Source organism: Crocodylus porosus, unplaced genomic scaffold, assembly GCF_001723895.1.
Source record: "Crocodylus porosus isolate Cpor-Errol unplaced genomic scaffold, CroPor_comp1, whole genome shotgun sequence".
NCBI lineage: Eukaryota > Metazoa > Chordata > Crocodylia > Crocodylidae > Crocodylus > Crocodylus porosus.
This window is the reverse complement of record NW_017728906.1, coordinates 174,999,116-175,014,339: the sequence shown is the minus strand read 5'-3', so window position 1 is coordinate 175,014,339 and position 15,224 is coordinate 174,999,116. Positions and strand designations below refer to the sequence as shown.

The 15,224-nt window shown below is 45.6% G+C and overlaps 1 protein-coding gene across 2 annotated transcripts in view; it reads right to left on the bottom strand.

The window, feature by feature from the left end:
* Positions 1-14,119, bottom strand: part of LOC109306711 (alkylated DNA repair protein alkB homolog 8-like) — a 53,098-nt gene extending 38,979 nt beyond the window's left edge. Inside the window, exons 1-3 of one of the 2 annotated variants that reach the window (XM_019530247.1) lie at positions 14,077-14,119; positions 4,093-4,286; positions 1,337-1,577 (exon numbers count right to left, since the gene is read on the bottom strand). In XM_019530247.1, the coding sequence (XP_019385792.1) occupies positions 1,337-1,577; positions 4,093-4,236 (385 nt within the window). In that variant the 5' untranslated portion in view covers positions 4,237-4,286; positions 14,077-14,119. Of the gene's footprint in view, positions 1-1,336; positions 1,578-4,092; positions 4,287-5,119; positions 5,355-14,076 lie in introns of those variants that run through there. The other variant, XM_019530248.1, reaches the window with a different exon arrangement.
* Positions 14,120-15,224: the final 1,105 nt, after the last annotated feature.

Below are 15,224 nucleotides of genomic sequence, written 5' to 3'. Positions count from 1 at the left end.
GCTGGGAGCGCTCTGAGTCATGTCATTGGTGCCCACATGAATAAGGAGCATGGGATAGTGGTCTGTGGGCTGAAGGAGCTTAGGGATCTTCTCTGCAATGTCTTGGATGCAGGCCCCCGGGAAGCAGCAGACTTCCTGAGCTAAGTGGTCAGGGAGGCAAATTACCCCCTAAGTCCCCTCAGGATGGAGTCTCCCACAACAAACATTTTACTTTTTGTCTTGGCGAGAGCGGGGGCAGTAGCTGCAGTTAGGCCTGTGTTGCCTGCAGGAGCTGGCAACTCAGCAGGCTCTGCTGGGACTGCAAGAAGTTCATACCCATTGCTAAGCTCTAGCGGGGCAGGGGCCTTGGTGGGGCAGGCCTAAGGGCCCTTGACCACCTTGGTCCATCCCCTTGACTGGACAGAATGGGAGGTCCCGGAGTCGTCCCTTGTCCTGGAGGGAGACCGTGGTCTACCCTCCGGCTCTCGGGGGAGAAAGGCCTGACAGTAGGAGTCAATCTCCCGCTCACCTTCCCTGATGACACGCAGTCTCTGGACTGTGGCCTGCAGCTCCTCCAGCTGGTGTGCTAGAGACCCCAAAAGGAAGCAGACCCTACAAGGGGAGGTAGCCATGCTCCCGGGCCCCAGAGCCTGATAAAGAGACAGGCAGCCCCCACAGCCAAGAGCAAGGGACTCCATCTGTGTGGAGCCTGGAACCATGGGCTCTGTCTGGGTGGCCATCTCTGAGGTGCCGGGGGGGGGCCGCAGATCCTGAGGGGACCAACCCCTGGGGTGCGGCGCGTGTCCATTATGAATAGTTACTTTTGTGATGCTGCATTCCTCTCAGTTACAAATTATTATTTTCATGTTGTAGGACAAGTTGATCTTTATATTAATTTATTCATACATTTTGTTTTGCCACAAAAAACATCCACGATCTGTGGAAGCACTTGCAAATGTTGTGCAACAGTATGAATTAAAGTAAAAATTAAAATGCAGGAAGAAATCAAGTTTAAAAATGCAGCCTGGAATCTTCAACCCTCCCCTGGAAGACTTCTTGCAATCTTCCTCTTGAAGACTTCCTGCAACCTTGGAAGTCGTCAAGAGGAGCCTGGACAGACACCTTGCTTGGATTATTTGATCTCAGCAGTAGTCCTGCCCAGAACAGGAGAGTTGGACTAGATGATCGCCCAAGATCCCTTCCACCCCTTAATTTCTGTGATTTCTATGAATCCTGGCTCCATAAAAGAAAAAATCATGCAGTTTTGTCACTAACTTCACTGGGACCACTATAATTCTGACAACTCAAGAGAGACATGAAAACAATGGTGCTTTATGAGACAACAGAACACTCATACCTTTTCTCACAAAGTTAACATATAAAATAACAGTGTGGCTTGTGTCCTCCAGTATTAGCTCTTTTCCATTGAGAGCATCGTAGGCTTTCTTGGCTTCTTCTGTCGTTCCATATTTCACAAATGAATAGGGTTTGTTTGGAGGCATTAAGAGTGCTTCTACCAATCCACATTCCTCTACTAGCCTCAGTAGTTGGTGTCTACTCACTCCATTACCCAGACCTCCATTGGCAATGACCAGGTTCTAATTAACAAAAATAAAAATAAAAATAATCAGTGTTGATCACCAGTTTCTCTATCTGAAAACTGCAGTGCACAAGCACACCTGCATGACGAATAGAAACAAAACTGTTATCCCACGAGCAGTCTGTGATTGCTCTGCTTGATGTTCCAGATCAAGTATTTATATTCCGGTTAATCTGGTATGTCAGGATCAGAACTAAAGCAACCATTATTTGTTCCATACGTATTTTAATGGCCAGGGTTTTACAGAGTTATAGTCTACCTGGTAAAAATACCCATATGTGAGTATGTGTGTGGTAATCACAGCACTGCCTACAAACAAGTTACTGATGCATGGGTATCTAGCTACACTATTACTTTCAGGCGGCAGCCAGTGAAATTGATAGCAGCCAGCAGTTTCACTTCTCCTGAAACTGATGTTTTTGCTGGAAATTTTGCAGGAGGTTACACCAAGGAAAGAACCAGCCTCAGACAAAGGTCCTTTACAAACATGAAAGGGAGAAAGTAGACTGGTCATCCAGCCTGAACCTTATTTAGGTTATCAGATTGTGTGTGTGGTTTGTGGAGACTGGCTGTTTAACTGGCGCAATACAAATAGTTGTCCTGTTGTCATTACGTTAAAAAAAAATGTTTTTAAATATTTATTTTGCAAAAGATGCATACTTTTAGAAAAATGTAAACTATAAAGCTTAATTGACTTCTGAATAGTTATGTTGCCATATTTGAAGATTGAATTTAATCAATTCCAGTAAAATGGAGAGGGCAAATGAAAAATAAGAAGTATGGAGTCTGGTATCAGTAGCTCTGTATAATTAGCAAGACTTAGCTCTGGTTGGACCCAGAAAAGCAGCTATCTTTCAGACATTTTCTCTCTCCAGTATCTTTCCTGAAAAGTTGCAGGCAATCTTTTTTTTTAGAGCATTTCTATTAAATGTTTTGTTACCCTATTTGAAAGCAGAATATAGAATACTCTACTCTTTCAAGAAGAAGCAAATAGTTCTTCCAAACAACAGTAAGTTAGCGTGAAAATTGAAAAAAAGAATTACTAAATGAAAAAAAGAGAGATTTTAAGGGTACCGGCATCCTAACAGTGAGTACTAGGTTCACGTATGAGCTCCTACTGACAGCATACCTGTATGGTAGCTCAGTTAATGCTATTATATTGAGGACATTTTTTATCAGCTTCTGCATTAAAGATAGTGTTTTTCAGAGGTTTTACAACCCAACCACAATGCAAAATGTAACAGTCAGGTTTGAAACAGCAAATAGTGAGCACTAGGTTCATAGTTGTATAAGTTCATTGTCATATATGAGCTTAGTCAAGAGTAGAATTTCAGGAGAGTTTCATCAATACCCAATCTGTGCACTGAACCACAAAAGTCAGAGTATTTCTCATCATCTGTTCTAAACTCAGCTTCAAATTCTGACTTACTACTAGTACTAACAGGCCAAGAATTAGGCATATTACCCACTAAGGAAAAAGAACAACAGTCTCAGCTCTAAAGCTTACTATGTACACTTGAATTTCAGATCTTAGCATTTTCCTACATAGCCACCTTCTCTGAAATCCTGATGACAACCAAGCCCAACTTTGCCACAGCACTTGCAAGACAATCAGCTACTATATATGAATGAGAAAGTCTGCAGGCTCAAACCGTGAGATAGAGGGGACACTGATAAAGAAAGCATGGTCACCAGTTTAGGGAGGAGATTACTGCAGAGAAAAACAAAGTAGGAAGGATTTCTAAAAGACTATATCTTAACAGAGAGTTTGAAAAAGAGAGATTGAGTTTTATGGAGGAGCATGGGAAGAAGGAATTAAAGAACTATGCAAAGCTAAAAGCAGGAAAGACTAAGACAGTAACATGGAAAAAGAAAAGGAGGCTGTAAAGTGACATTAACAATATGTAACATGCCAATAAAACAAACATTGAGTCTCAAGACACCTTTTAAGAGTCAGTTTTCAGAGCAAAATTGTGATTTAGGTATCAAACTCATCTGGCCTCGCACCACTCATCCAGCCAATGGGACCAGCCCATAGGCTGGAAGAATGGTGCTGTGCCACAAATAGCCCCTCTCTGCCAGGCCGGATCCAGGCACAGCAGAAACCAGCTGCATGGTACTGGTTTCCTTCCCTGGTGCTGCTGGGGCTTCAGTGCTGCTTTTTTCTGCCAAGTGCTGAGCAGCTAAGCTGGCAAGAGCACTGGCACTGGAGCCCCAGTGGCAACTCAGAAAGAAGCTCAGTATCACAAGTGCTTGGCTGCCACCACAGAAACAATCCATAGTGTCGGGCCTCATCCAGGTGCCTGGCTGCCATCAGGAGAAGAACCTCCATCATGGATCACTCAGCTCTTTGGACTAGATACAGATCACGAGCCATATGTTTGACACCTCTGCTTTAGCCACAGTTTGACATGGGGCACATTTGACACCTCTGCTTTAGCCACAAGTGAACTGAGGGTATGGATAGGCTATCCCTGCGTACTGGCATAATAACAATAAGAGCTTCAAGTCACCTGAGTGGTGTGGGAAATGCATTCAATGCCCTCATGTCGCATTAAGGTATGTTGAGCCTTTATTTGTTTCCTCAATACTTTCTTCTTCATTTTACTGAGTTTCAAATTTTCTTGATGGGCATTGTCCACTTCCACGTCAGCCATGTGAAAAGTGAAAGCAACAGACAAGATACAAGATGTTGCTTTCAAGATTCCTAATGAAAAAGAAAGAAATCTTCATTAAGTAATTTATACAAAGGTCAATATTTCATTATTTTTAAAAAGCCATTGACACATGAAGCTCATATGTAAAAATATCAATTTCCTTTATTAGTAATAGCAACTACATTCTAACCTTTCCTTTAACATTAATCCTCCTTAGATGTTGGGTCAATATCCCTTGTCCATATGCAAAAAAAGAAGAAAACAAAACTCACCTCTGTCACACTATTGTGGTGAGATTATTTACCTACATCACAAACCCTATTTTGTGAAGAATGGAGATCTTCCTATACTTAAAGATTTTACAAACTCTTTTGGGGGCTCAATCAAAAATAGTTCCCAAACTATTTTCTCCCTTCAATTCAACCCTATAAAGTTCTCCCACCAAAAAATACTCTTATTAAAGCACAGTCTAATTAAATAAAGTTCAATCTGAAATGAAAATATTTTCCCCAAATTAGACGCTGGGGTCAGGAAGCCCTTTCAGTACAATATCTGATGCCAGATTCCTTTTTTCCACTTATGTTTTTTCCTCTTCATCCCCCTCCCCCCTCTGTCATTTAGCATATATTCTTGCATACAATATGTACCTTTTCCCTAAAACTCAGCTTTCCAAAATTTAGTCATGTGTATTAAGTGGGGAATCTGATTTTTTTTGCCGAGAATAGAAGTACCCTGCTTTGATTCCACACTGCAGCAGCTGTTGCATTACTATTCAGGTAGCTGAGGGAGCCCATTTACTTAATGGCTCATTTTCTTCACTCCAGAGGTGTTAACAATCATCTCTCTTTGTTAACAAGCTTGATTAATAGAACATCAAGACAACCTTTAAGGGCAATTTTGCTGTCTGCTAACTGCTTCTGGTATCTCTCCTATTCCATAGTCTTGGAGACTCTTCAGCTCTCTTCACATCCACCCATAAATCTATGTGTGGAGATCAGTGTTCAGTTGCAGCTAGGAATTCAGCTTTAGTTAAGCAGGAAAGGGAGGGTGAGTCAGCTGAAGATTAAGCTCTGTTCCTGCTCTATGCAGACATAATGCTGGAAAAATCATTTTTCCTCATTCTGCCCATGAAAAAGGCACATATATTCCAGGCATGTTGTATATAAGAAAATACAGTATTCACAAACCCATTCTGTTTATTCTTCACTCAGCCCCTCTGCTGGGCATTTTATTTGGTTTCTGCCAACTACCCCCTCCTCACCCCCCCACACACACATTTTATTTGGTTTCCTCCTTTAATTTTCATCTCTCCTAAGCACACCAAGAAACTAACAAAATGTTTGTTCCACCACATTGGTTGCTCTGCTAATGAGCAACTTCAACTACTCTGACAATTCATGGGAGGAGCACTCTGCCAAATACGACTGATTGTGTAGTTTTCTCATCTGCACTGACAAACTCTACTTGTCTCAAGAAGTCAATGGGCCAACAACAGGTAAGGCGCTCATGGATCTGGTATTGGCCAAAGGGGATGATGTAGTGAACAACCTGAGAATCAAAGGGAAGCTGGGAGACAGTGATCATGAGTTGATCGCTTTCTCTATCCATCGCAAAGCTGGAAATGCAGTCAGCAATGCAGAAATCCTTGATTTTAGGAAAGACAACTTTCATAAGCTCAGGAGACTGGCTACCAAGGCCCTGAGAAACCAGAATCTAACAGAGAGAGGGGTCCATGATGAGTGGTTGCTCCTAAAGGACACGATCCTTGAAGCACAAGGGAAGTCCATCCCAGCCCATAGGAAAGGTAGCAAAAGGCCTGGGTGACCCCCACGGCTAAATAGGGGACTCACAGATCTCCTGTATCTGAAAAGAGAAGCCTACAAGGATTGGAAGTCAGGCTGTCAGGAATTCAGGCTGCTCCCCTGGGCTTTGTTGGCTAACACTGTATTTTCGGTAACCTAGTTGTGTTCCCCTCCTCACTCCCATCCCTCTAATGTTAGTCCCTTGCTTGGGCAATTTGCATCTCCCTACTGGCTTTGTCATCTTTTTGGATTCACAATCCTAAACATCTACTAATAAAATTCAATCTTTCTTTCCCTGTGCCTATTTACATTGTAAGCTTATTGGGACAGGATCTTTCTGTTCCTCTGTGTCTACACCATGCCTAGCACAAAACCTAGAGCTTGGCTTAAAATGCTCAATCCCAAGTCGATTTTTCAAGCTTGCAATGGTCAAGCATATTTGAAACCAGGCAAAAAATTATTTTCCAAAACTGGGGGGGGAGTGTTCAATACCTAGCAGCCTGAAGACTATGCCTAGATGAAAAACACATGTCCCACCACACCTCCCAAACCTGTGCCTGAAAACAGCCAGCTCCTTGTACTCTTCATTGAAGTAAACAATTTTCTGCCATTTGAAAGGGTGACTTCCTCCTTTCTTTCAGTTTTATATCTTGTTACCTTCCCTGGCTTCACAATACATTTTCATTTCTATCATAGATTTCAATATAACTGCCACCATTGTCCTCAATATCTGTTTTCCTCATCTTTGTCTCTCCATACCTCCTTAACACTTGAGAGGAGAGTCTGGATCCAAGTGAAAATTTTGGCAAAGCTCCTACTTACTTAAATGGGAATGGGATCTTTTACACTCATTCTTCCTTTCTGTATTTTCTACCTATTCACCTAATTTTTCCTTCGTCTCTTCTCCCATTTTTCTCAACAATCTCCCTAACGTCATGAATCTGACTGACAAGTGGTAATGACCTTCCCTGCTGGAAACCAATATCCTCTACTAAAAACCCAGAAGCCAGCATGAAAAACCGCAATGAATCTGGTTCAGGTGACTAGTACAAGGGTCCAGGGAATATGCAAATCTCCATTTCTATTCAGTCCTTGACCTCTTTTCTGAAGGATGTCATAGAGTCCCTAAATAGCCTCATATAGTCTCATATTTCCAACGGAGCTGAGAACCAGGGTAGATTAGCTTGTAGTTTGTAATACTGTGGCTAACCTGCTTCCAATACTCCATGTAGCCTGGATACCACTATACCGTACCTACTGAACTACAGTACAGCCAGAGCATAAAGTTCTAGATGTATCCTGAGAAAAGGACATGAAATTTGTCATTTCCTAGGATCCTATGATTTATATAACCTTATAAGTAGGGATCTGGGTTTTCAGTTTCCTGGGGAAAAACACACATTTTCCCCTATAAAACAGGAAACAGTGGGTTTCCTCTTTTGCAAACAGCTCTCCACAGGCAGGCAGATTTCAGCCTGCAACGAGCTGCTTGCAAAAGGGTGCAAAATCCCCAAGCCCTGTCCAGAGGGGGAGGGGAAGAGGGCAGGGGCAGGGGCAGGACCTGAGAATTTGAGACCGCCCAGGGCTGGCTTAGACTCACTTTGCTTCCTGCAGCCTTTGGGATTAGTAGGGCCTGACCTACAGACCAGCCTTGCATCACTCATCCAACCCACAGGGCAAGAGGTTGAGTACCACTGCCCTAAGGGAAACCACACTGGCATATGAAGATTGCAGATTCAGAATCATGTTCTTTTCTGGAATACTTTGTTTGCTTTAAATCATAATTAAATACTTAGAAAGTAATAATCCTATTAATATACATTTCAGAACCTGAGAAAATAAAAATTGGCCAAGTAAAGGCAAGGGAATGATCTGCTTAAACAAAAATGCACTGGATCTACATTTCACTTGGGAAGCACAAAGCACACAGAAAAACCAAAGAACAAAATTAAAATTCCAGTTCATGTTCTAGAAAAAAATTGAAGAACAGACCTTGAGAAATCAGTTAAAGTTTTCCTTAGACCAGGGAAAGGCAATTATTTTTGCTGGGGGGCCGCCTAATGAATTTTGGCAAGCTGTCGAGGGCCACATGGGTAGCCCCACCTCTTGACAGATGCCACAGCCCCGGTCACCATCTTGGGACCAGAAGTCCCACCCCCTAACCTCTGATCTTTGCTACCCCTCCCCTCACCACTCATGAGGAGGATCCGATGGAGACACCGGAGGAGAAGGTGGGTAGTTAGTCAACTCCTGCCCCAAGAGGAGACACAGGGTGGTGCTGGTGGGGGACTCCCTCCTAAGGGGCACCAAGGGACCCATCTGCTGTCAAGACCCCCTAGCCCATGAGGTCTGCTGCCCTGGGGCCCGCATCTGGGATGTTGAAGAGAGGACCCCTAGGCTCATCTGGCCCTCTTACCAACCCCATGCTCTTCATCCACATGGGCACAAATGACACGGCCAGGAGTACTCCAGACAGGGTCATGAGTGACTACAGGGCTCTGGGAACTGGGCTCAAGGCATTGGGGGCACAGATAGTTTTCCTCTGTGCTTCCAGTTGCAGGCCACAGACTTAGGAGGGAGTGTCAAAGAAGTGAAACAATGACTCTGGCAGTGGTGCTACTGAGAGGGCTTCAGTTTCTTCAACCATAACACATACTTCAGAGAGAAGACTCCTGGGAAGGGACAGCATCCAACTCACGTGGAGGGGTAAGTCCCTGTTCTCAGCCAGGATGGAGGGGAAGGACTTGGTAGCAGTTTACCACTATATCAGGGGACTACATCAAGGGCTCAGCGAACAACTGTTCACCAGGGTGCCCTTGGGCAAAACCAGAAGTAATGGCCACAAACTCCTGAAAAACCATTTCAGGCTTAACACTAGGAAAAATTTCTTCACAGTTAGGGTGTCCAGACTGCGGAATAAACCCCCTCCGGAGGTGGTGCAATCACCTACCCTGGAAATCTTCAAGAGTTGCCTTTCCTGCCTAGTGCAGGGGGCTGGACCCAATGATCTTGGAAGGTCCCTTCCAGCCCCTTACAATCTATGAATCTATGAACCAGGGCAGGACACAGTAGGAACTGGCCCGGCTCTAAGGACTGGAGTTAGCAGTTCCCCCTAACCCTAATCCCCCCCCACATTCTTAGCTGAGTTTGCACTTCCAGATGGAGGAAGGACAGGGGAACAGCCCCAGGGTTGCCAGGCCAGACAGAGGCTCTGGGTTGGGGTGGGGCCAAGCTTGGTGGGCCTTGCTGCTGTGGCTGCTGCATCCTGTCACCTGCCTTAGACAGGCAGCCATATTTCTAAATTTAACAATTTTCTAAATTTTTTAGGGACCCCTGCAGGCTGGACAAAATGGTCTGGCAGGCTGGATCCAGCCTGCAAACTGTATTTTGCCCACCCCTGCCTTAGAGCGACTCAAGACTGATCTCTGATATGCTCAAGCTGTTACTTTTAACTGGCAGCATTATGCAAAAAAGTGGAAAGAAAAGGCTTTCCCCTCTGTTAAAGAGAGATGAAATGCACAAACAACAGAAATGAGAAAACAAATCAACACCCAATTGAGGATTTGAAGGCAGTGATATAGACTCTGTAGAAAAGCTTACCTAACACTTGCTCATAAATGGGACCTAATTCTCCACTTCCTTGCACATATGGCTTTATTCCACACTGGCTGAAAGCAACAACAGAGCTCCCGTTGATTTTAGTGGTGCAGGATCAGAACCTCAAACCACTACAAAACTAGCAAAGACATCTATAATCCTCATTTGTTAGCATTCTGCACTCACCTGACATACCAGAATGATTATAAAGGGCACAAAGATACAGAAAGTCAGATGCTATTTTTCTGAGCATTAAAAAACTGCTCCTTCAAAATTCACCAAAATTAAATAAAAATACCACAAATTGAATCTGAACTGTACTGGCAGTTTCAGTTCTACATGCAACAGGCCATATCATGTGACTGAAATTAATGGGGAGAATTAGTGGAGAGCTCTATTACCATAGGACTGTATAGAACTAGTCTGATGTAGTTCATGAGTTATTTCTGAATAATAGGAAAGTGGCAGAAGGCAGGGCAGGTTGGCACCTTAAAGACTATTAACTCATTCAGAAACATATAAAATTTTATAAGCAAAAACCTCATTTGTCAGATGCTAGTCCTTTCATAGCATTGTCAGATGTGCAAACACCTAAACGTGATTGTGGGAGGGTAGAAAGAAGCCCCCCTCCCAACATGTTCCATGGAGCCAAGCAGGGAGAAGCAGGACGCTGGTGGGGAGAGACAAACCACTGGCAGGGATACACAGGTGGGGGACCAGGGTAGGAGCAGCAGAGCTGCAGAGCTGGTCACGGGGCAAGAAGTCCCAGCGGCCACCAGGGAACCCCAGTGGAGAGGACCACATGTCGGGGCTCAGTGAGCCAAAGATGGACAGAGGGGGTACAGCAGGGAGAACAAGACCGTCCCTGCAATCAAGAGGGAAGACCCGGCTGCACTGGAGCGTTCAGGTACCCCAGTGGGGAAGGGCGGCAAGTGACGGCCAGACCCAGCGGGCAGCTGGGTGAAGACAGAGGTGCAGGCGGCGACTGGCCCACAGCCCAGTGGGGAAGAGGTGACTCTCACCAGGTGGTTGGAACAGAAGTGATTAACTCCTAGCTTGCTGGTCCCTGGGAAAAGTAACCAGAGGGATGGATGAAGATTCATTCTCCCATCCCAGGGAGGCAGAGGGGACCCGGGGAGCCAGAGTCCCCATTATACTTCATCGGCAGATGCCGAACTTCTTCGCCTTGAGTGAAGAGACTTCTAAGTTATCGTTACCCCAGGCGGGGCATGTTTTAGTTATCCGGAGTGACTAATGGCCAAGCATACCCAACCCTGCTTGGGGCAGGCCTCACAGGTGAGAAGAGATCATCCCAGGGAAGATTACAGGGAGCAGAGTCCTCCCAGGACGTGGATGTGGTAAGGGTGGGGTAACGGGGAAGTTCGGAGCCCCACAAAGAAAGGCCAGGGCCACGACCCCTCTGGGACCACCGACAGCAAACTGCCTCCCCAACTATCAACATCAAAGTCGTGGCAGGCAAGTAGGGGGCAGCACTCAGAACTATCTAGGTGGCCCCAGGGTGCAGTCTCACCCTCACGTCACTTATGAGAAAGGCACCAACCAGAAAGTGCCTTACAACACCTACCAGCAACAATGATTCACAAGATAAATCCAGAGATTTCTAATAGGAAATCATGTTGTAAACATTCTGACCTCTTGTCTTTCTAAGGTCTTTATGCAGTCAAATAAGGAGTAAAAATAAGAGAAAACATTTTCTGAGAGGTGTCTGGAGTCTAAAAAGATTGAGAACCACTGTTCTAAGATCATTTAGTAGACTGTAGTTGGGCAACCTAGTTACCAGTAGATGGAGCACTATGACTAGTTGTAAAGTTGTTCTGGAGTTTTTTCATTTTTTCTGTTATGCAAACACTCACATACGCCCATCCTTCAGGACAGACAAATGTGATGCAAATATCTGGCTTTCAGTAGCATTCAACAACTGAACTAACAACTGACTTCACTTGGATTGTGGGTGTTCTCTAATTCTGAAAAAATAGGGTAAAATGCAGATGTGCACAACCTTTTGGCCTCACAGGCTGGATATCAGACTACCCTGTGGGCCCAGATAGGCTATGGAGTGATCCTGTGTGCTAGCATGATCTAATGCACAGGAACATGTCCAGGCCACAGGGTTCCCCACGAGTCCGGAAATTTAGTAACAGAGGAACAGCAATTAACACGGTCTTTTCTGCTCCACCACCAGATTTCTGGAGCTGCAGGGAGCCCCATCGGCCAGATGACACAGCTCCACAGGCTTGATCCGGCCTGTAGGCTGAACACCAGTGATCTAAAGGCTTAGACAGCTAAAACATATTAGTAAGAACAGCAGTTGGTATGAGGAGAAATACTATTATTTAAAATTATTATAATTTAAAATATGATTATTTCTTGGTGATGTTTTTAATATTGTACATAAAACATACTGTAGTAAAATGCCACTGCATATACTCCACAGTTAATTACTAATCCAATGTAGAAGTACCCATAAATTAATACCTTTATACTTATTAATTGCTAAAGCCCCAACCTTTCAATGATACACATGCAAGGGATTCTTAAAGAACACCACTGACAACAACGCACACCTTCCTAAGCATTTCTCACTGGAGATCAAGGCCTGGATTTTGTTCTGTATCTCCAAGGTCCTTCATTAAACTACTTTGCAAGTAATTAGCAAGATTAGGAAGCGTAACTCAAGACACTATTTTAGAAACAAAAGCTGGGCTGCTAAACTCCCAAGATTCAGAGTTTTTTATTGTTACCAAGATGGGGTCTTTTGCAAAATTGGTATTTAAAAAAGAGATGCCCTAAAATTCAGGGCTGGGCTTATCAAGGATCTGGACTACGGCCCAATCCCTCTCTAATGAAAAGAGATCTCAAAGTTGCTGGAACTCATTCAACTGATAGGTTCAGGGCAGCATCTTTTAAAAAAAGCAGCTGGAAATCAGCCCTGCTGTGCTCAGCGTGATACATGCACACAGTGAGAGCTTTCCCCTTCTCAAAGAGATGCCATAGTGTCAATAAGCAGATCTCAGCCAAGAAGCATGGAGCTACCTTGGATGGGCTGCAAGGGTGCTATGTGTGAGGGGGAGAGACTGTGACACTGACAACAATCAGCTGCCTGTATGCTAGTTTGGGCAGGGCGGTAGAGAGCAGCAGAGCCTGGCTACAAGTGCCAGTGTGGATGGCACCATGACCACAGCTCTACTGCTTCTCTCCCTGAGTCAGCATCAGCTGAGATACCTTGGTGCCTGCAGCCATGGACAGATCTAAGATTCTGTAAAAAGGTTGCAGATGGTGTGGTGCATTATCACATACAACACAACACATTTTTTCAGTTAAAAAGGAACTAAAAGTTTTACTAATGTGTTACGGACCTGGGGCTCTATGAATGAATTCAAGATCAAAGCACAAATTATATATATATGAATGCGTATTCCTTTGCTATATTATGTATTATGTATAACAAAACACAAGCTGGGCAAAAAATAATCAAGAGGCTATTTCATTAGTCCTATAGTCATTAGCATTTAATATGCATCTTTTTCAGATGGATGAGCATCTTGATAGTGCGTACAATGCTTCACTGAAAGTTATTTCCATGCTTCAGTGAATGTTCACCTGATGTAACATGTCTACACCTGAGTTAATATGTAGAGTTAAAAACGGTCTGCAGGGCTGTGAAATAGGAGCTACATGACCAGAAGCAGTGAAGGCCCCCTCTACACACTACACATTATGCACTTCACTGGCTATCTGTGCAGTTAATTTAGACCAGCCACACGTCCTAAGTGACTACCACCCAATAAAAAGGTCCCACCCAGCTATAAAAGGTCCCACCCGGCTGACAGGTGGCTCCCAGCACCAACCCGTTTTTGCCGAGCCCCACACGCACAGACAAGGCAGCGTGTTACTTCAACCCTGCTTGCCCAACATGGCTCACGGGTGCTGAGCACCTGTTAATTTTATTTGGTGGGGCCTACAGCCAGGAGAGCCACACAACCACCAGACTCTCCACCCCATGGTGTCCAGCAGCCGTGGGACTTTGGGTCGTGAAAGGCACTGGTGCTGCCCCAGCTGCGAGTCCCGTCAGCCACAAGACTCACGGCATTGGGGCCGAGGTAGGGGACCCGGGATGGCGACCCCAATTCCCTCCGTGCTGCCAACCAAGCCTGACAGCAGGGTGGTGCATCCCACAGGGGCCGGAGGCGCGATGGCGCTTCAGACCCTATCGGCCTTTCCCTGTCCCAGCAGAGCAGGGCGCTGGGAGCAAGGCCCGTGCAGAGGGAGGCCCGCAGGGCCACGCGGCATCCGCCTAGCCCAGCGCGGCGCGGTGGTGGGGCTGGTGTCGAAGAGGAATGCCCCGGGCCCCGACCCCCGACCCGGCCCAGGACTTCACCGCCCAGCTACAAGGGTTGATGGAGGGGAAGGGGCGCGTTACCTGGCGGGCGGCAGCCATGGCGACGCTGCGTACTACAACTCCCGGCAGCCTTCGCGGCGCCTTCGGCCGAGCCCCGCGTCTAACCCCGCCCCCTCGCGCCTTGCTTGCTTGCTCGCGCGCTCTTTTCCCGCCCTCCGTCCCTGAGCCAGTCAACTTTCCCCCCGCTTCCTCCGCCCCAGTCCTTTTTGGTTCTCGAGCCCCTCGTCAGTGCTCCCGCCGCTCCCGAGCCGCTCTCCTCGAGCCATCCTGCACAAGGGAAGTGGCCCCCAGCAGAGAGCGGTATTGCCCGCCAAGCGACCTGCTTTCTCCACTGCTCCTCGCTCGAAGCATTTTCCTCATTTAAATCATTTCGGTTATTATAGTCTTCCTTACAAAGATAATGGCCCCCAAATTAGCATTTTAAAGGACAGAAAAGCTGCCAGTCTAGCTTTAGATGTGATGAAGGAGCTGGAAAGTAACACAGGAGGGGAAAGTAGAAAAGGACCAAGCGTGCAAAGATAAGGGCAGCGATGATCCTAGCCAGTGGAGGATTTACTGCGCAACAAACTGGGGGTGCAGGACAAATTTGACAAATGACTGAACCTAATAAGCACTGCAAGTTGCAGGTCCAGGTTTTCTGCGTGCTGTGAGCTTCTGCAGACTGTGCTCTAAACATGGTTGTTTTAAGTAGTGTACCAAAGAATTGCCTTCAGCTTTTTTTCACTGTCTTGAATGTTCTTTTTCTTGGCTGCGTCCCAAGGGGGGGCTCAAAAATGAAGCTGCACACAGGGCCCTGCTAACTCAAAATCCGACACTGGTCCTAGTGGAGCTGGAAGAGCCAAGCCACCTCTCCATGTCACCCTTCAACTCGCAATGCAGCTCTTGAAGACTTCACGGGTGGTGGGGACTTCCCAAGCTGACCTTATATACACAAGCTTTTGTAACTTCCAGTGCTAAGTTCTAGATTTCAATTTTCCTAAAAGTAAAATGTGTGTAATAATTACATACCTCCCAGGGATGCTTTAGATCAGTTCATTTTTGAAAATGCTGAGTGATGTTGTTACCTGGGATGCCTGTAACCTGAGATTTCATAGATTTCATAGACATTAGGGCTGGAAGGGACCTCGGGAGATCATCGAGTCCAGCCCCCTGCCCAAAGGGCAGGAAGT